General features: G+C 40.5%; 1 protein-coding gene across 1 annotated transcript in view; it reads right to left on the bottom strand.

The window, feature by feature from the left end:
• Nucleotides 1-23,034, bottom strand: part of adamts3 (ADAM metallopeptidase with thrombospondin type 1 motif, 3) — a 154,872-nt gene that overhangs the window by 92,621 nt on the left and 39,217 nt on the right. Inside the window, exon 4 of the mRNA XM_079607110.1 lies at nt 5,116-5,272. Coding sequence (XP_079463236.1) covers nt 5,116-5,272 — 157 coding nt within the window. The remainder of the gene's footprint in view (nt 1-5,115; nt 5,273-23,034) is intronic.

Genomic DNA, 23,034 nt, shown 5'->3' with positions numbered 1-23,034 from the left:
ATTCTTGGCCAAAACTAATTTCTGGAGCCACTGGGCCGAATGGCAGCACCAAATATGCTTTTAATGCTTAAAATAAGCCATCTTGTTATGTAATATTTGTAAGCCTTTGAATGGTCACACAATTTGTGTACACTTTGTGTACAAGAGCAAATTAATTTGTTAACTTAATGTTTACAAACGGTTTGAATTTTGAACAGAAGATGTACAAAAGTAATTGCTTTTCCTGTAAAATATCATAATATTCAGCAGCCATTTCTATTTAATATGATTATTTGAATGTTTTAAGGGATATTTCACCCATAAGTGAAAAATGATTTACATAGTTAAAATATTTATCTGAAAGTACTATGAAAGTAAAAGGGATCCAATGCAAGGACCTATACTGAATTATATTGTGTGGACAAAAACAGTTCTTCAAATTATTTTTTATTTTGTGTTCCACAGAAGAAATAAAGTCATACAGGGTTGAAACGACATGAGGGTGAATAAATGATGACAGAATTTTTATATTTGGGTGAAATTTCCCTTTAAATATTCTGTTATCTGATCCGTTAAAGGTTTTGATGTTCGACATTTCAGTGCATTCTCTAAAACATAGCACAGCAATGAATAAAATACAATAAAATCAATTAAATCCTGATCTGAAGAGTTTCAACTGCAAAAAAGGAAAATTGTTGTACTACCACCATAAGCGGATTAAGGTTGACAAAAAAAGTCTCAGTTAAGTCGTCCTCAGATAACAGCTCTCTTTATCTCACTATGTCGTCTCACCTTTTATATTCGGCTTGACATTTTCTGAAACCATACACTAGTGCATTGTTGAGGGATTATGTGTTTAAGTGGGTGTTTTCAATTTCCTCAGTTGTTTGTTTTGAAGGCTCCCTCAATTCCATAAAGCTCAATGGGGCTCGTTTCAAATATAAACAACTATTTTCCATTTGCCAAATCTGTATTGAACCCTCAAGACACTGTCAGGTTGGAGACAAAAGCCCAAAGGTGCTACAACTCTACACTTTCTAGTCTAATCTGACATGGATTCTTAGAGGTGCCACAGTCTTTTTCTCTTTTTTGGTCTTGATCTTGCATCTTTAATTAAAAGCCTAGCAACAGCATGCTAATGCGTGCCTTACCCAGCATGGTATGCCGTGACTGTCAACCAGCATAATTGCTATTCCCTTTGGTTAAACTCATCTCTCCAGGGGCTGGAGCCAATCTTTACAGCCAGTGACAAATCACTTGAGGAGTAAACGGAACATGCTCTGCAACCAGACAAAGTAGGCATCCAGCAGCCTGGCCTGCAATTTACACTAAATGGGTTCATCAATGTCCTGATGTTATCGGTTCCCCCAGACCTCATGACCTTTCAGATGGATGACTCAGTCTTCGGAGGGAGAATGAATCAGATTACGATGGCAATTTCTGATTTGTTATCACAAGCGAGAACTCTTTGGCAAATCTGTTATAATCTCACAATTGTGCTTCAAGTTGTTGCTGTGTCATTTAGGAGCCTTGCTGTCATCCATTACAGCCACTGCACACTGACATGCTGATAAAGCTGTGTGGTAACCATGTTAAACAGATAATGGAGTTGTTCCAGCCGCTTTTAATATGGTCCTTGATGTGCTGGTATTTATCTGCATGAAAGCTAAAAATATTTTTCATTCCGTGGCCCTGGGGAACACTTGCCATTATTCACACCCAAAACTGTGATCGTAGAGTACGGCTTAGAAAAGAAGTATCATTCAGATGATTTACTTATTTCCCCTGTGCAATCAAGCTTGTTTAAAGAAGAGCTCAACATCACAGATGATTGTCAGTCAGAATGATTTTGACTGAACAGCATGGCCTGAATTATGTATACTGAGGGTGAGACGGCCCATTGCTAATCTCATTATGGACTAGGCAGAGGTAAGCGTGATATACAGTTCAAATCTAGCTCTCAAACACCTGGATATAAACGAAAGTTGTGCATGCCTATTTACTTGATTTTACATTTAGATTACCTTTGGCATCATCAAACATTCAAAGTTAATCAGTAAAAACACCAGTGAATTGAATAAAAATATGCAGTCAGTAGTTGTTTAGCTAGTGTTAGCAGATACTAGTGATGGATCATGAGCGATTTGTCCATTTCAAACAAATATTTTATTTGACTAGGGAATAACGAGTTGTCTCAGAGAGCGATCCGTTCCTTTTGTGTTGGCCATTTCATTTGTAACTAATGTGGAAAGCGCATAGGCTCTGTACAAGAAACATAATTGATTAGTCTTTAGGTCCGAGTCGTTCCTTCTTTCAAGTGACAGCTCCGAAACAAATGATTAATTAATTCACCTCCCGGGTCTCTTGTCCGGTCCAAGTCTCTTTTGTTCATTTGTCACGCGGTGTGACAGCCGCATATATTCTTTATTGAATACAGAAATTAGTTCATAATTCCTAAACGTCTTTAGAAAAACTGTTTGCTACACACATCTTTTGATAATAATATGATAATTTGTAAATTCATACACAGAGATGAGTAAAAATCACGTGACAAATTAACAACTTGGACCAGAGGGGAGACTCTAGGGCTGAATCCAAAATCACCCCCTTAACCCTCAATCTATTTCCCTACATTTGTCCACTAATACAGTTCACTTGAAGGAGTGAATAAAAACGAGTGAGCGAATTCGGACAGCTGTTGAGCGTACATCGGCTGTACACTCGTTATTGTGGTGTAATGTGGGATTGAATGAGTGCACTCAATAACGTCCACTATGGACGTCTCCATAAATAATGCCATATTTGAGGGTATAGGGGGCGATTTTCGATTCAGCCCAGGAAAAGTGAACTAATCATGGCTTCCCGAAAGCATTGTGAGCTAAGTTGTTTGAGACCATCAGTGTAAATTATCTACCTAGCCTACAGAGCTTTTGAGAAACACAGTCCATTTCTGTTTCCTGTACAAAGGCAATTTAAGCCGTCAAATGACAAAATAATTACTCTGACCAGAAGATTCTGGAGAGCAAATCATTTCTCTTTCTTGTACAATCTTGAAAAGCCTATGCAGCTGTCATCTGACAAGGAATGACTTGGACCAGAAGACTCTGAATTAATCATATCCGTGTCTCGTAATTTGTCATTGTTTGCATCATAATTTTTATTTTTTTCTGAATATGATCAAAGAATCTGGCTATTGAAAATGTAATTAATTATGCTAAAATGAAAAGAAAAAAAAATTACTTGAATAAAGATTTTTTTTTTTTTTGCTGAATGAGATTCAAAGATCCAAGTCAGTAAAATCACAAAAAACACAATGGTGTTAGACGCTGCACATCTATCAACATGGATCAGCATGATAGTTTTATGTAAATTACACTGATACTAGTGAGTTTTTGAGTGTGGTCTACACAATTTTCATTCCCTTACGTGTCCAAAAATAAATAAATGCAACTTGAGTGTTACAGTACCTAGTGTGCAACAAACCCACTTATATTTAATCCAAATCAACTTATATGATATTCAAGACACATCAAACCTATAACCTTGGTGTTGCCGTCACCATGCCATACTGTTTGAGCTACAGGACAGACACTTGCACAGTTGCAAATGTAACCTGATAGACGCTTTGGTCTTTTCTTAGAGCTCTAGACACATTAATTTAGGAAAGAGAACTTCTCGTTGGTCAGGAGAGTGAGCAGCTGACCTGTGTACCACACAGGAGTTCAAATAACACATAACCATACAGGTTTGAAACAACTTGAGGGTGAGTAGATGAGTTTTCATCTTTGAGTGATCTATCCCTTTAATAACTTGAGAGAGGTCTGTCCATAAAAATGGATCTTGCATCTTTTATGTAATTCACATACGGCTAAACATTTGTTAGGTTTTAAAAGTAGTACATTAAAAGTCACAATAGGTTTGATAGTGGCAATAACTTCAAGGTCTGCTGGCCAAACAGAGAAGAGTTTTCCTCATCTTATAAGCAGCACGCTGTGGCTATCTAAGCAACAGGAGCGAGAGCGTAATCATCTCTGCCTACGCCATGTTTCCCACCTGGGACAATGGAATGCCATCACATCACCATGGCAACCTCTACAACCATACAAGCACTTGACTCTTTAGAAGTGACTGAATTGAGAGGAAATCTTGAAAGGTCGTGACCGCACAAAGGGCTTGACTTCCCAGAGTTTCCCACTGTTCAAACGTGATTATAAAATTACTTCAACAAAAAAAAAGTTGGCTGTGAATTGAAAGTGCTGCCATTCATTCACACGCCCTGATGGCGGTTTGTAAAAAGGTTTATGTGATCTGGTTGGAAGGATGCTGTTAAGCAATAATGGGTTGGCCCACCTACAAAGAATGCCTGACTTCAGAGTTTCTGGCATGCTTTAGTACGCCATTTCTAAAAAGTGCCACGATACATTTGATTTCATTTGAGCAAAGGTAATATATATATATATATATATATCATTTTATTTTTTTTATAAATTAATTTATGCGCTCCAAACAAATTATTCAAACTATTCATTCAAAAGGGGGGAAAGCATGTACCATTAACAGTAATTTAGCACAGGTACTGTATATCTGATTTAATTTTTTTTTTTTTTTATAGTTTCTAAAGAACCATAAATATGACAAAGTGGCACAAATCGGCAACCATAGACACCTGTGCCAGCCCTGTCACTTGGGTAAACACAGTCACAATAGCAGTGAACAATAAAAAATACAGAGGGATATCTAAAAAAAGCAGAGAGAAATACACTCTTAAAAATAGTTCTTTATTGGCATCTATGGTTCAATGAAGAACCTTTAACATCCATGGAACCTTTCCATTCCACAAAAGGTTCTTTCGATTATTAAAATGTTCTTCACACATAGAAAAAAAATGGTTATTTAAACTGTTCATTAAAAGGTTTGTTAGGGAACCAATAAATGTTCTTCTATGTCATAAAAAAAAAAAAACATTTGGAACCCTTATTTTTAAGAGTGTACACAGAGAGGTTTCAAATCAAGCATTATTAAATGATCAGCAACATGAAGCTGTGGAAAACCCAAAGCCAAAGGCATACACAGGAAATGGGACAAGGCTAGAATCAACAGATGCACACAAGACTTTAATAAACCAGTGATACGTACGGATCGGCTGGTAATCCAAGGAGATGTCAGAAGGAGCTTGTAATACTGCAGACCTTCGATATACCACATGCACTCTTCCTCTCTCCTCGTGTTGCTGTGTTCCTCGCTCCAGAGGCTCAATGAAGTACTCATCAGAATCAGTACGAATCATACCAGCCTTTGGAGAACAAAAAAAGGCCAATTGTTATCAGAAATGAACAGAAAATTTAAGTCTGTCTAACCAAGGACCTCTCTAGAGAATTATCCTATAACTACTGTTATTTACAATACCAGATTTGACAGTTTACAAATGAAATATGTTCATGTATTTGACTGTCATTGGCTGTCATGTATGTGACCGAAATCTAGATGACTGTCATTGGTTACAATAAGTCTCACCACTAAATACAAGGCCCTTGCCAAAACACATCTTATGGTCTTGTTGGGAGAGCAGATGCTCTATTTATCACTCAACCCTCATCACCTCATTTACATTTATCTTTTCATCTAACATACGGTAAGTCACAGGTACCGAACATGTGCCTCACCTCCAAACATTCCTCCTACTCAGAGTTAAGCAATCATACATTTTTCAGATAGAAAACAGTCCAGTGTGTGTCTTCACAAGCAAATATTTTCTAGAACCCTCGACAACAACTGAAAACACCACAGAAAGTTGTAAATGTTTAATGCATTCATCAGTGAATAATCAGGAGATTGAATCTCCTCTCTGCTTTCTTCTCGGTCTCCTATATTCGTTTAAAAAACAAAGGCATCTTTAATTCAAAAATGCTTTCAGGATAGAAAACTCATTACTGCACACAGTTGTAAACAAAGCGCCTCGGGTTACGAGTGTAACCCCTGTTCCCTGAGAAGGGAATGAGACAGTGCGTCGATAACGACACTTTGGGGAATGCCTAACGTTACACTTTGCATAACGCATCTGAAGTATGAATGAAACTATTCCAATCCTGATTGGTGGTGCGTCATAACGTAACATGTGATGGCATACACGGAAGCTACAAAGGGACGCAGGCACACAACAGAGTTAGCTTCTGCAAAGGAAGCTTCTACGCAGTGTCTCGTTCCCCAGTAACACAGTCGTAACCCGAGATGTTCCCTTTCGAGCGAACTCCAACTGCGTCGATGACGACACTTTGGGAAACGAGTACCCTCTATGCCACAACGAGCCCTTCCTGTCCCAGTGTGAAGCTGCGCACAGGCACACTTAGGACGAGAGCACTAGAGTGCCTGGCGTAGAAGGAATGTCCAGGCTATATAATCTGATAAATGTATGAGGGGTGGCCCATCCTGCTGCATCGCACACTTCTTGGATCGGGCCCCTTGAAAGGAGGGCTATAGAGGGCGCCATGCCTCTGGTTGAATGAGCCCTCACGGCCAAAGGTGAAGGCAAGCTGCGCACCTGATAGGCCATAGAGATAGCCTGAACGACCCAGTTACTAGGGTTGGGCATCGTTTTGATTTGAACGATTCTGATTCCGATTCCGATTCTTCCTTTCGATTTCGGTTCTTTTCGATTCTCGATTCCGATTCTTCGAGGGGCGGAGTCATTTTATTTTGATCCGAATGTTCCAATACATATAAATAAAACATCTCCAGTTAACTAGCAGAGCATTCATTTCGTTCGTTTGATAAATAAGAGACAATCTAGCACTGAAATGTGCGATCATTGGCGTGGATACAGTGTTTGTCTTCTGGCTCGTGCACACCGCACTGTCTTCACTCGGACACGCGCTTCAATCCGTTGAGGAGACTCTCTATTCGTTCCGGTGAAATCACAAAATATAATGCACACAAACGTGTCCCTGCTTGATATACAACCACTGATGAGCATAATCGGTTTTGATGAGAGAGAAAAAAAACCTCTACAAGTGCGGTTTAGAACCCAGAACATCTGAGACGCTTGACGAAAGTTCTACAACTGGACCATTAAGGTACACGTTAAATAAGCGCAGCGGATTTATGTATTTATTCATACGAAAATTCTCGGCACTGACAACATGTATTACATCTCATTAAACGACAAATTAAACCCAATGTACTATTTAAATCGATTGTTGGACTTAATGTTATTGTACATTATATATGTGATTTAGCATTGCATTACCAACCCCCACCCCACCTGTCTTGTTTTACACTTTTTAAAACAAAGTTACGCCACTGGACACTCCTTGTTAATTTGTACACCATGCAGTTTGTCAAGTGTTGCACTGTGCGAGTGCCGACTCAGGCTTTTTTAAAAGTGAAATAAAGCCACACTTTTGAGCGCCGCTTACCGTGCTCCATGGCTGCAACAGAACAAGCGCGGGCACTTTCGGAAATCCGGTGGCCACTATGGAAACCAAAACTTGCGCGGAACCGATGATCGGAATCAATTTTTTTCTCTCTAAACGATTCCAATGGCATCGTTATTTTTTAAACGGTTCCAAGTTGGAACCGGTTCTCGATGCCCAACCCTACCAGTTACTGATGGTCTGGTTGGATGCGGGAAGCAACTTCTTGGGCAACCCGAAGAATACCACCAACTGGTCTGACTTCCGCCATGAAGAAGACCTCTGGACATAAATCTTGAGAGCTCTGACAGGGCAGAGAAAATGAATTCTTTCTTTATCCGCCGTCACGTGAGGTGGAGGATGAAAATCCTGCAGAACCATAGACCGTACCACATTAAATGGCACTTTAAGGCACATAGCCCAGCCTGGGATACAAGATAGCCTTAAAGTCGCCTGGAGCTAACTCCAGTCACCCATGAGATATAGAGAGCGCCTGAAGGTCTCCTACTCTCCTCAGAGAAGAAATGGCTAATAAAAAAAGCTACCTTGAGGGAAAGGTTCTTGGCCTCAGCCGACTCCAGAGGTTCAAAGGGGGCCTCGACCAGCCCTTCGAGAACCACTACCAGGTCCCATGTGGGACCTCTGGTACGAGCCGCAGGTCTCATCCTCCGAGCCCCACGGAGGAAACGTATGACCAGCTGATGTCTTCACAGAGGCCCATCATCCAGAGGAGCGTGGTAAAAAAAAATAAAAAATGGGGAAAACCCGCAATGGTAGCCAAGTACACCTTGAGTGTACCATTCAGACTGATAAGTGAAACACGATCTGAATGGTAGGCTAAATTCAAATATCTAACTTTTTAAAGTCAGATAATATTCCATCATTTTAATTTCATAGAATTAAATGCAGCCATAATCACCAGACAATACTGTTTTAATATTTATTTATACGGTTTCGTAATCTAAACTCCTGCATCCTCAGGAGCTGACTGTTCATGCCTCGCACCCACACAGAATCTTATTGCAGAGTAGACCCGTAATCTATGCGCTGCCTCGGCAAACGCGAGATCCGAGCCACTAGATTATATATTGCAATCCAGACCATTATTTGAAGTTCTTACAGGACAAACAACACCAAATAGGACAGACAGTTTGACACAGAGCGCTTGCTGAAGAGCAAAAAGCTAACTCTGTTGTGTGCCGGCATCCCTTTGTAGCTTCCGTGTATGCCGTCACGTTACATCATGATGCAGCAACAATCAGGATTGGATTAGTTTCATTCATACTTCAGATGCGTTACTCTAAGGGCATTCCCCAAAGTGTCGTCATCAACGCAGTTCGAGTTCCCTCGAAAGGGAACTTGGTTTTCCTGCAAAACTCAATAAAATAATCAGATTTACCCTGACCTGTCTTAATGAGTCTGAAATTACACAAACTTATTAGAAATAAGTTTCATTTATTATTTAATTTAAACCTGAAAATATCTAATGAAAAACAAAATAACTTTATCACATTAAAATTTTCACATAAATTGAAAAAGAAAAATAAATATAGCTGCAAGCAGCGATTACGGGCCCAAGCCGGTGGCTATATATATATATATATATATATATATATATATATATATATATATATATATATATATATAAAACCGCCACCCCGGTGCCTTTAGGGTTCCTGTGCACAACGGGCAATAACGTAACTCCGCTTTGACTGTCCAGAAGAAGTCTGCTTTAGAGCTTGCATCAGTGTGGGTTCTGCAAAAGTGCGCATCGAGGGCACATATCAACCACAAAGTATGCGTGAGCACCCTTCTGAAACCTAAAATGAAAAATTAGACACCCTACAGTCTCATGGACTTAACGGACACATGAAATCAGCAGCCATTGTAAGTACACAACACCAAAAATTCATATGAAGTGTGGTATATATATATATATATTACCTTTTTTAAGGGACAAGACAAAGAATTTGACTTGCATGACCTGATTAGAACAGTGAAAAAAATAAAAAATAAAAATAATCACTAAAATGAGAATTGTTCTGATTTTATGATACTCAAAATATTCCACAACAAATCCTTTAAATGTATTGATATTCAGAACAGAACAAGAATTAAAAAAATAACAATAAAATATAATTTATTTATTTCGATTTTGTATTTTTATTTAATGACTATTATTTATTTAGAGCAGGTACAGCTAGTGTGCGATGCTTTTGCTATTTCAGAGGAAAAAAACACATTTTATTTAAAAAATGCTTTTCAATTAAATCAAATGTTCAAGCTTTGTTTTCGTTTTATTATTTTGTTTGTTTTAAACTTCGTTCAATTTATATTGTTAATCATTTGACACTAACCAAATGCATAAAGTATCATTTTAACTTTTAAAAAACTATTAACATTTGTTAATAGTACATTGTCTGTCTTTTGTTAATAGGACAAAACATTGTTATTATATGTTATAATATTTTATATATATATATATATATATATATATATATATATATATATTAAATAAACATTTGTAATGAAATCGTTCAAAAAAAATATATCAGCATTGTTTTAAACTTTGAAACACAGAAGTAGCGCAATGTCTGGCCACGCCCACTTCTGGCATCAGACTTTTAGGCTGGCGCTGTCGTGATCACACTGCTATGACATATGGTTCTGGGGTTCTGCAGTTGGTTACTATTGGGGCTCCCGCGCCGCCTCCTTTTCACAACCTGAGGGAACCGTCTCCGGAATATTAACCTCACTCCCAGAAGTCCAATTCCCATCATTCATGCCTCTTACCTGGGACTGATTGCACTGATTGCTGATCAGCGCGATAAGGCATTGAACATTTTAAATTTAAAACAGCTTATTATGTAGGTAGCCGATGTGCCTGATGCTTTCACTTGATGCAAACGTTCGTTTTTGTGATTAAAATACATGTAAAATATTACCATAACATCCGTCTTCCTGTGTGCGGACATTTGTTTATGTAGCCGTGACAACGAAACGCGTGCATAATGTGCGCGCGCCAGGTGTTAAGAGCGCTTGTTGCTCCGCGCGCTGATGCGCTTGTCCTGTTGACATTTCCGATTGCCTTCCTACAGTTGCTTAATAAAAGCGGGCTTTCCACACAAACAAACGTACATGTGTCATTAGTATGAGAAAAAAATGGGATTTTAACTGTCGGGCTCGGGTCGGGCTCGAACATAAATATCTTTATGCCTGTCGGGCTCGGGTCGGGTTCGGTTACTGCTCTGTCGGACGCGGGCCGGGCTCGGACTGAAAAATTTGGCCCGATCCGCACTCTAGTGTGAGTCTTTCTGCTCCCCTCCAAACACACACAGAAAAGGGGGGGGCTGTCTGTGTGTGTGCCCTCCCTCCCTCCCTCCCTCCCCACACACACACACACACACACACACACACACACACACACAGAGAATGGCAGGGGGAACTCTGTCAGAGAGAGACAAAACCACATTCAAACCAAAATATCTGACTTCCTGTTGGTCGGAGCTAATGACTGTAAATGAGAAAGTTGTCCGGATCGATAAGCACAATATACAGACCGAGTTTTGTGACTGTAGGTAAAAATAACCCACCCACTTTAGTCAAAAGTATCTTGAAAGTAACACACTTCCTGCTGCCAGTTGGTGGCGCTATAACTTTGACTCACAATAGTCACATCCATGTGATCGCCCTCTTACAACAAACACACTGCTGAAGTTTCATCAAGATCAATAAATGTATGAAGACGTAATAACACATTGTGTTTTTCTTTTCTCGCCATAACTTCGTTTCCTCGCCACGGCCAAACCGTTCGAGATATCAAAAATCCGTCCGCAATTTAGCGTCCTCAATGTCTTGACTTCATGCTGACCGAGTTTGGTGGCGATAGGATAATTTTTCTTGGAGGAGTATATCAAATTCCAGGGGCTTGCATTTTCATACAGCCCATAATAGCCGACTTCCTGTTGGACTGGCGTAAAACTTAGAGCACGAAAGTTGTTCGGCCCGATTAAATCTATATGTGTACCGAGTTTCATATTAATACATGCAAACGTGTTTGATATATGGACCAAGTTTTTCGGACCACGTTCAAGGGGGCGCTGTTGAGCTCCCCTGCCACGCCCGGGTACCAGCTTCAGCCCAGCCCTGTTGGCCGCAGGTTCTGACCTGTGTGCAAAGTTTCAAGAGTTTTCGAGCACGTTAAGGGCCCCAAAAGTGCCCGAGAAGTCCCACACAGCAGAGAAAGGGTTAAAATAAAGCCCCCCTCCTCTCTCACACACACAGACACTGAGAGAGACTGGCAAAATTCCCATCAAATCACATTCAAACCAAAATATCTGACTTCCTGTTGGTCGGAGCTAATGACTGTAAATTAGAAAGTTGTCCGGCTCGGGGAGATAAATATAAATACCGATTTTTGTTACTGTAGGTAAAACTAATACCCCATTTTTGACTAAAGGTGGCGCTACTGAGCCCCTCCACCGCGCCCGTTTCTGAAACTTCACACATGCCTAGTACCTAATAAATCTGATATGCATGTTGAGTTTCATGCAATTTGAAGCATGTTAAGAGCCTCAAATGCACCCAAAAATAATATTAAAGTTTGATGCGTTGCCATGGCAACAGTATTTAAGATATCAATAATCCTTTCACAGGTCTACATCTGCCGTGTGTTTACATTATACAGATGAAGTTTGAAGCAAATCGGGTAAAAATAAGAGGGTGATTTCAAAGCATTTTGAAAGTGACACACTTCCTGCTGCCAGTTGGTGGCGCTATAACTTTGACTCACAATAGTCACATCCATGTGATCGGCCTCTTACAGCGAACACACTGCTGAAGTTTCATCAAGATCAATTAATGTATGAGGATGTTATAACACACTTCCTGTTTCCAATATTCGCCATAAATTCGTTTCCTCGCCACGGACAAACCGTTCGAGATATCAAAAATCCCCTCGCAATTTAGCATCCTCCATGTCTTGACTTCATGCACACCGAGTTTCGTGGTCATCCGATGAATTCTCTAGGACAAGTGTTTCAAATGCCAGAACATGCGTTTCCATACAGCCCATAATAACCGACTTCCTGTTGGACTGGCGTAAAACTTAGAGCACGAAAGTTGTTCGGCCCGATGAGATCTATATGTGTACCGAGTTTCATATTATTACATGCAAGCGTGTTTGAGATATGGACATGTTTTTGAATCCCATTCCAGGGGGCGCTGGCGAGCCCCCCTGCCACGCCCGGGTCCCAGCTTCAGTCGGGCCCTGATGGCCGCAGGTTCTGACATTTGTGCAAAGTTTCAAGAGTTTTTGAGCACGTTAAGGCCCCCAAAAGTGCCCAAAAGGTAGTAAAATAATAATAAATATAAATAAATATAGCTGCAAGCAGCGATTACGGGCCCAAGCCGGTGGCACCGCCACCCCGGTGCCTTTAGTTGCACTAAAGGCACCAGGAAGACGGTACCACCGGCTTGGGCCCTCCATCGCTGCTTGCAGCTATATTTATTTATATATATATATATATATATATATATATATATATATATATATATATATATATATAAACCGCCACCCCCGGTGCCTTTAGGGTTCCTGTGCACGACGGGCAATAACGTAACTCCGCTTTGACTGTCGAGAAGAAGTCTGCTTTAGAGCTTGCATCAGTGTGGGTTCTGCAAAAGTGCGCATCGAGGGCACATATCAACCACAAAGTATGCGTGAGCACCCTTCTGAAAACCTAAAAAGAAAAATTAGACACCCTACAGTCTCATGGACTTAACGGACACATGAAATCAGCAGCCATTGTAAGTACACAACACCGAAAATTCCTATGAAGTGTGGTATATATATTCATTGAAATTACTGTACTTTAAAACACTTGTTTAAAAGAAAAAACACATGTATACATAGTATAAAACACTAGATGGCACAATATACCTATTTTTAATAGAGTCTTTCTGCCCCCCTCCCCACACACACAGAGACAGGGGGGGCTGTCTGTGTGTGTGTGCCCTCCCTCCCCTCCCCACACAGACACACACGGGGTGTCAGACAGACAGACGGACACACACACACGCACACACACGCACACGCACACGCACACACACACACAGAATGGCAGGGGGAACTCTGTCAGAGAGAGACAAAACCACATTCAAACCAAAATATCTGACTTCCTGTTGGTCGGAGCTAATGACTGTGAATGAGAAAGTTGTCCGGCTCGATGTGCACAAAATACATACCGAGTTTTGTGACTGTAGGTAAAAATAACCCCCCCACTTTAGTCAAAAGCATCTTGAAAGTAACACACTTCCTGCTGCCAGTTGGTGGCGCTATAACTTTGACTCACATTAGTTACATCCATGTGATCGGCCTCTTACAAAAAACACACTACTGAAGTTTCATCAAGATCAGTTAATGTATGAAGACGTTATAACACATCGTCTTTTCTCGCCATAAATTCGTTTCCTCGCCACGGCCAAACCGTTCGAGATATCAAAAATCCGTCCACAATTTAGCATCCTCAATGTCTTGACTTCATGCTGACCGAGTTTGGTGGCGATCGAAATAATTTTCTAGGAGGAGTATATAAAATTCCAGGGGGATACGTTTTTAAACAACCCATAATAGCCGACTTCCTGTTGGACTGGCGTAAAACTTAGAGCACGAAAGTTGTTCGGCCCGATTAAATCTATATGTGTACCGAGTTTCATATTATTACATGCAAACGTGTTTGATATATGGACCAAGTTTTCGGACCACGTTCAAGGGGGCGCTGTTGAGCTCCCCTGCCACGCCCGGGTACCAGCTTCAGGCCGGCCCTGATGGCCGCAGGTTCTGACCTGTGTGCAAAGTTTCAAGAGTTTTCGAGCATGTTAAAGGCCCCAAAAGTGCCCGAGAAGTCCCACACAGCAGAGAAAGGGTTAAAATAAAGCCCCCCTCCTCTCTCACACACACAGACACTGAGAGAGACTGGCAAAATTCCCATCAAATCACATTCAAACCAAAATATCTGACTTCCTGTTGGTCGGAGCTAATGACTGTAAATTAGAAAGTTGTCCGGCTCGGGGAGATAAATATAAATACCGATTTTTGTTACTGTAGGTAAAACTAATACCCCATTTTTGACTAAAGGTGGCGCTACTGAGCCCCTTACCACGCCCGTTTCTGAAACTTCACACATGCCTAGTACCTAATAAATCTGATATGCATGTTGAGTTTCATGCAATTTGAAGCATGTTAAGAGCCTCAAATGCACCCAAAAAGAATATAAAAGTTTAAAGCGTTGCCATGGCAACAGTATTTAAGATATCAATAATTCTTTCACAGGTCTACATCTGCCGTGTGTTTACATTATACACATAAAGTTTGAAGCAAATCGGGTAAAAATAAGAGGGTGAATTCAAAGCATTTCGAAAGTGACACACTTCCTGCTGCCAGTTGGTGGCGCTATAACTTTGACTCACAATAGTCACATCCATGTGATGGGCCTCTTACAACGAACACACTGCTGAAGTTTCATCAAGATCAATTAATGTATGAGGATGTTATAACACACTTCCTGTTTCCAATATTCGCCATAAATTCGTTTCCTCGCCACGGCCAAACCGTTCGAGATATCAAAAATCCCCTCGCAATTTATCATCCTCCATGTCTTGACTTCATGCACACCGAGTTTCGTGGTGATTGGTTGAATCGTCTAGGAGGAGTATTTTAAATTCCATTGCATGTGTTTTTTAAACTACGCCAAATAGCCGACTTCCTGTTGGGCTGGGGTAAAAAGTCAGAGCACGAAGGATATATGAACCGATGAGATCTATAAGTGTACCGAGTTTCATATTATTACACGCAAGCGTGTTTGATTTATGGACCAAGTTTTCGGACCGCGTTCCAGGGGGCGCTGTCGAGCCCCCCTGCCACGCCCGGGTACCAGCTTCAATCCGGCTCTAATGGCCGCGGGTTCTGACATTTGTGCAAAGTTTCAAGAGTTTTTGAGCACGTTAAGGCCCCCAAAAGTGCCCAAAAGGTAGTAATATAATAATAATTAAAGCTGCAAGCAGCGATGAAAGGGCCCTCGCACCCGTGCCACCGCCACCCTGTGGCTTTAGGAAGACAGAGCATGGTGGGCAATGTGAATTTAAGTAGGTAAAAATAGGAGGAGTATGTCAAAGTCAGTTACAAAAATGTCCTTGATTATGGGGATAATAGCATGCGTTATAACTCAGATAAGTGTTGCTAGCATGTTTTAGCATGTTTCTAGCATGTTTAGAACTCAATGGCATATTAAATATGTCTCTAGTAATGCATCACAGTGTAAAACGTGTCACTTCCTGTCGACAGTAGGTGGCGCTATTACTTTAACTTAAAAATGTCATGTAGATGTGTTCAGGGCAGGACTCTTATCAAACGTGTGAAGTTTGGGGCAGATTGGACATTGCCTTTTTCATTAACACCAACTTCCTGTTTCATTGCATTAGCGTGCTTTAACACTTAGCTAAGAATTGCTAGCATGTTTTAACATGTTTCTAACATGTATATAACTCAATGGCATATTTAATATGTTGCTAGTACTGCATCACAGTGTTAAACATGTCACTTCCTGTTGCCAGTAGGTGGCGCTATTACTATAACTGAAAAGTGTCATGTAGATGTGTTCAGGACAGGACTCTTATCAAACGTGTAAAGTTTGGGAAAGATTGGACATTGCCTTCTTTAGTAACAACAACTTCCTGTTTCATTGCATTAGCATGCTTTAGCACTTAGCTAAGAATTGCTAGCAAGTTTTAACAGGTTTCTAACATGTTTATAACTCAATGGGATATTTAATATGTTGCTAGTACAGCATCACAGTGTTAAACATGTCATTTCCTGTTGCCAGTAGGTGGCGCTATTACTATAACTGAATATTCTCATGTAAATGTGTTAAACATAAGAATATTCAACCGTGTGAAGTTTGGGGCAGATTAAACATCCAATGCCTGAGTTACAGCAAATTCCTATTTAATTGCATTAATAGCATGATTTAGCACCTAGCTAATGTTTGCTAGCATGTTTTAGCATGTTTCTAGTATGTTGTTAACATGTTTAACACTTGCTGGCACTTTTTTTTATGTTATTAGGAGTCCAAAACAGTGTTAAACATGTCACTTCCTGTTGCCAGCAGGTGGCGCTATGACTGTAACTGAATTTGAGCATGGTCATGTGTTCAGGGCAGGACTCTTATCAACCGTGTGAAGTTTGGGGCAGATTGGACATTGTTTGCCTGAGTTACAGCAACTTCCTGTTTCATGGCGAAACATCAAAATTTGTCAGGCCGCCGAGGACATGCCCTTCGACGAAAACTCTAGATCTTCGCAATTTAATGTCGCAAAGGCCTTAAGATTACACTCACCAAATTTGAAGATGATCAGATTAAAACTGTAGGAGGAGTTCGTTAAAGTACGAGGCCTGAAAATGGCAAAAACTGCACAAAAATCAGAGAGGAAGTTCAAAATGGCTGACTTCCTGTTGTGTTTAAGGCTATGCTCCAAGAGACTTTTTTGTAGGTATTGGCTCATTACATGTATGTACCGAATTTCGTACACATACGTGAAACGTAGCGGGAGGCGTACTCCGTTGAACCTTTATAGGTGGCGCTATCGAGCCATTTTACCCCGCCCAATTCTGAAACGCATATCAGATGTCAATTTTCGCCAGTTCTGACGCGTGTGCAAATTTTCGTGAGTTTTCGTGCATGTTTAGGCCCTCAAAAATGCGATTAAATGCGGAAAATAATAATAATAATAATAATAATAATAATAATAATAATAATAATAATAATAATAATAAACAGAGCAATTCCAATAGTGTCCTCGCACCATCGGTGCTCGGGCCCTAAATATAGCTGCAAGCAGCGATTACGGGCCCAAGCCGGTGGCACCGCCACCCTGGTGCCTTTAGTGTAACTAAAGGCACCGGGGTGGCGGTGCCCCCGGCTTGGGCCCTCCATCGCTGCTTGCAGCTATATTTATATATATATATATATATATATATATATATATATATATATATATATATATATATATATATATATATATATATATATATATATATATAAAAGCCGCCACCCCATTGCCTTTCGGGTTCCTGTGCACGACGGGCAATAACGTAACCCGCTTTGACTGTCGAGAGGGCAATATAGCCCTATGTATCACTCGATTTTATTTAACCAAATGTTTTTTTAACAAAATATGTTATTTATCTGATTCATCCAACCCTATACTGCACTCTTTTACTAATACTATATTATATTTCATCGTTTTCATGTCTTGCCCTCAAACATATCTGTTTAATCTGCTTATTTTTAAGTTACACATAATACATTGATTGAAAAAGAAACTCAAACTTTTTGTTAATGGTAATATTATTTGACACAGAAATAAATAAGTGAGACTGTGGGAGTGAGGGGAGGGTAATGACAGCCAAAGGGAGACCGAGACAGATAACTTTTGAAACTAAAAAAATGACATCCTAACTTTGATAATGTTTAAATATACATAAAAATGCAACATATAATTAATTGAAATTAGTGTACTTTAAAACACTTGTTTAAAATAAAAAAACATTTATACATTTATACATAGTATAAAACACTAGATGGCACAATTGTTCATAGTCTTTCTGCTCCCCTCCCCACACACTCAGACAGGGGGACTGTCTGTGTGTGTGCCCTCCCTCCCCTCCCAACACAGACACACACAGGGGGGGCTGTCTATGTGTGTGTGTGTGCCCTCCCTCCCCTCCCCACACAGACACACACACACACACACACACATAATGGCAGGGGGAACTCTGTCAGAGAGAGGCAGAGAGAGACAAAACCACATTCAAACCAAAATATCTGACTTCCTGTTGGTCGGAGCTAATGACTGTAAATTAGAAAGTTGTCCGGCTCGATGTGCACAATATACATACCAAGTTTTGTGACTTTAGGTAAAACTAACCCCCCCACTTTTGTCAAAAGTAACACACTTCCTGCTGCCAGTTGGTGGCGCTATAACTTTGACTCACATTAGTTACATCCATGTGATCGCCCTCTTACAACAAACACGCTACTGAAGTTTCATCAAGATCAATTAATGTATGAAGACGTTATAACACATCGTGTTTCTCTTTTCTCGCCATAATTTCGTTTCCTCGCCACGGCCAAACCGTTCGAGATATCAAAAATCCGTGCGCAATTTAGAATCCTCAATGTCTTGACTTCATGCTGACCGAGTTTGGTTGCGATTGGATGAATTTTCTAGAAAGAGTGTTTCAAATTCCAGGGGCATGCGTTTTCATACCACCCACAATAGCCGACTTCCTGTTGGACTGGCGTAAAACTTAGAGCACGAAAGTTGTTCGGCCCGATGAGATCTAAATGTGTACCGAGTTTCATATTATTACATGCAAGCGTGTTTGATATACGGACAAGTGTTCGAATCCCATTCCAGGGGGCGCTGTCGAGCCCCCCTGCCACGCCCGGGTAGCAGCTTCAGCCCGGCCCTGATGGCTGCGGGTTCTGACCTGTGTGCAAAATTTCAAGAGTTTTCGAGCACGTTAAGGGCCCCAAAAGTGCCCTAGATTTTGCACACAGCAGAGAAAGGGTTAAACTAAACTAGCCCCCCTCCTCACACACACACACACAGACGCAGAGGGGCAGAGGGAAAATGCTCCTAAAAGTACACATTCAAACCAAAATATCTGACTTCCTGTTGGTCGGAGCTAATGACGGTAAATTAGAAAGTTGTCCGGCTCGGGGAGATAAATATAGATACCGATTTTGGTTACTGTAGGTAAAACTAATACCCCATTTTTGACTAAAGGTGGCGCTACTGAGCCCCTTACCACGCCCGTTTCTGAAACTTCGCACATGTCTATTAGACAATAAATGTGATATGCATGTTGAGTTTCATGCAATTTGAAGTATGTTAAGAGCCTCAAATAAATCCAAAAAGAATATAAAAGTTTAAAGCGTTGCCATGGCGACAGTATTAAAGATATCAATAATCCTTTCACAGGTCTACATCTGTCGTGTGTTTACATTATACAGATGAAGTTTGAAGCAAATCGGGTAAAAATAAGAGGGTGAATTCAAAGCATTTTGAAAGTGACACACTTTCTGCTGCCAGTTGGTGGCGCTATAACTTTGACTCACAATAGTCACATCCATGTGATCGGCCTCTTACAGCGAACACACTGCTGACGTTTCATCAAGATCAATTAATGTATGAGGATGTTATAACACACTTCCTGTTTCCAATATTCGCCATAAATTCGTTTCCTCGCCACGGCCAAACCGTTCGAGATATCAAAAATCCCCTCGCAATTTGTCATCCTCAATGTCTTGACTTCATGCACACCGAGTTTCGTGGCGATTGGTTGAATCGTCTAGGAGGAGTATTTTAAATTCCATTGAATGCGTTTTTCTAACTACCCCAAATAGCCGACTTCCTGTTGGGCTGGGGTAAAAAGTCAGAGCATGAAGGATATATGAACTGATGAGATCTATAAGTGTACCGAGTTTCATATTATTTCATGCAAGCGTGTTTGATTTATGGACCAAGTTTTCGGACCCTGTTCCAGGGGGCGCTGTCGAGCCCCCCTGCCACGCCCGGGTACCAGCTTCAGTCCGGCTCTAATGGCCGCGGGTTCTGACCTGTGTGCAAAGTTTCAAGAGTTTTTGAGCACGTTAAGGCCCCCAAAAGTGCCCGAATAGTCGTAAGAAAAATAATAATAAATATATATATATATATATATATATATATATATATATATATATATATATAATTAAAGCTGCAAGCAGCGATTGCGGGCCCAAGCCGGTGGCACCGCCACCCGGTGCCTTTAGTGCACCGGGTGGCGGTGCCACCGGCTTGGGCCCTCCATCGCTGCTTGCAGCTTTAATTATATATATATATATATATATATATATATATATATATATATATATATATATATATATATATATATATAAATATATATAAAAATATATATATATATATATATATTTTTTTATATGTAAATTCTTTTTTTCCCCCTATTTTTAACATATATATTATTATTATATATATAATAATAATATATATATTATTAACATTTTTGGATGCTAAACTATTCTTTTTATAGGCTTTGTACTTTGTACACTTTGTACACTCACGTTCCAATATAGAAAAATTAAAAAAAATTATTATGAACGGCACAAACTGTACAAATGATTATTTAAACAGAGCAGTGTAATTTTTATATGTAAGGTTGACTATTTTATTATTATATTTTATTAAGGCTATAATGAACATTCTGCGATGTCAAGATTGCAATGCTGGAATGCTGTGTGTGTGTGTGTGTGTGTGTGTGTGTGTGTGTGTGTGTGTGTGTGTGTAAGGCTCGATCGAACAATGGAGACATAAAAACATACTCCGTCATTTTGTTCATACAGACCATCATTCAAAATGCAAAGTGTTTCTCTATATTTGTGTACACTCGCAATGAAACACAACATTGTGCTTTTGTTAAACTATAAACTCTTGTCAAACTGTAACCTACAACTGTCACCCAACCAAAATCACACACACACACACACACACACACACACACACACACACACACACACACACACACACACACACACACACACACACACACACACACACACACACACACACACACACACACACACACACACACACACACACACATCCCCCCTCCCCTCCCCTCCCCACACAGACAGAATGGCAGAGAGACAGAGAGAGAGAAAATACACATTCAAACCACAATATCTGACTTCCTGTTGGTCGGAGCTAATGACTGTAAATTAGAAAGTTGTCCGGATCGAAGAGAAGAATATACGTACCGAGTTTGGTTACTGTAGGTAAAACTATAACTAAGTTATAACACACTTTATGCATCCTTTTTTAATCATAAATTTGTTTCCTCGCCACAGCCAAACCGTTCGAGATATCAAAAATCCCCTGGCAATTTATCATCCTCCATGTCTTGACTTCATGCTGACCGAGTTTCGTGGTCATCGGATGAATTCTCTAGGAGAAGTGTTTCAAATGCGAGAGCAAGCGTTCTCCAATCAACCCGTAATAGCCGACTTCCTGTTGGGCTGGCGTAAAACTTGACCCAGGGAAAGTTGTTCGGCCCGATTAAATCTATATGTGTACCGAGTTTCATATTAATTCATGCAAGCGTGTTTGATATACGGACAAGTGTTCGAATCCCATTCCAGGGGGCGCTGTCGAGCCCCCCTGCCACGCCCGGGTACCAGCTTCAGCCCGGCCCTAATGGCCGCGGGTTCTGACCTGTGTGCAAAATTTCAAGAGTTTTCGAGCATGTTAAGGCCCTCAAAAGTGCCAGAGATTTTGCACACAGCAGAGAAATGGTTTAACTAAACTAGCCCCCCTCCTCACACACACACACACACAGAGGGGCAGAGGGAAAATGCTCCAAACAGTACACATTCAAACCGAAATATCTGACTTCCTGTTGGTCGGAGCTAATGACTGTAAATTAGAAAGTTGTCCGGATCGAAGAGAAGAATATACGTACCGAGTTTGGTTACTGTAGGTAAAACTAATACCCCATTTTTGACTAAAGGTGGCGCTACTGAGCCCCTTACCACGCCCGTTTCTGAAACTTCACACATGCCTAGTACCTAATAAATCTGATATGCATGTTGAGTTTCATGCAATTTGAAGCATGTTAAGAGCCTCAAATGCACCCAAAAAGAATATAAAAGTTTAAAGCGTTGCCATGGCAACAGTATTTAAGATATCAATAATTCTTTCACATGTCTACATCTGCCGTGTGTTTACATTATACACAAAGTTTGAAGCAAATCGGGTAAAAATAAGAGGGTGAATTCAAAGCATTTTGAAAGTGACACACTTCCTGCTGCCAGTTGGTGGCGCTATAACTTTGACTCACAATAGTCACATCCATGTGATCGGCCTCTTACAACGAACACACTGCTGAAGTTTCATCAAGATCAATTAATGTATGAGGATGTTATAACACACTTCCTGTTTCCAATATTCGCCATAAATTTGTTTCCTCGCCACGGCCAAAGCGTTCGAGATATCAAAAATCCCCTGGCAATTTTTCATCCTCCATGTCTTGACTTCATGACCACCGAGTTTCGTGGTGATTGGTTGAATCGTCTAGGAGGAGTATTTTAAATTCCATTGCATGTGTTTTTTAAACTACGCCAAATAGCCGACTTCCTGTTGGGCTGGGGTAAAAAGTCAGAGCACGAAGGATATATGAACCGATGAGATCTATAAGTGTACCGAGTTTCATATTATTCCACGCAAGCGTGTTTGATTTATGGACCAAGTTTTCGGACCGCGTTCCAGGGGGCGCTGTCGAGCCCCCCTGCCACGCCCGGGTCCCAGCTTCAGTCCGGCTCTAATGGCCGCGGGTTCTGACATTTGTGCAAAGTTTCAAGAGTTTTTGAGCACGTTAAGGCCCCCAAAAGTGCCCAAAAGGTAGTAATATAATAATAATAATAAATAATAAATAATAATAATAATAAAGAAGAATAATCCGAAGGAAAACAATAGGGCCTTCGCCTTTTCAAGGCTTGGGCCCTAATTAAAGCTGCAAGCAGCGATTGCG

This window comes from Phoxinus phoxinus (assembly GCF_949152265.1).
Source record: "Phoxinus phoxinus genome assembly, chromosome: 3".
Lineage (NCBI taxonomy): Eukaryota > Metazoa > Chordata > Actinopteri > Cypriniformes > Leuciscidae > Phoxinus > Phoxinus phoxinus.
The sequence above is the reverse complement of the archived record's forward strand: the minus strand, read 5'-3'. Positions and strand labels throughout refer to the sequence as shown.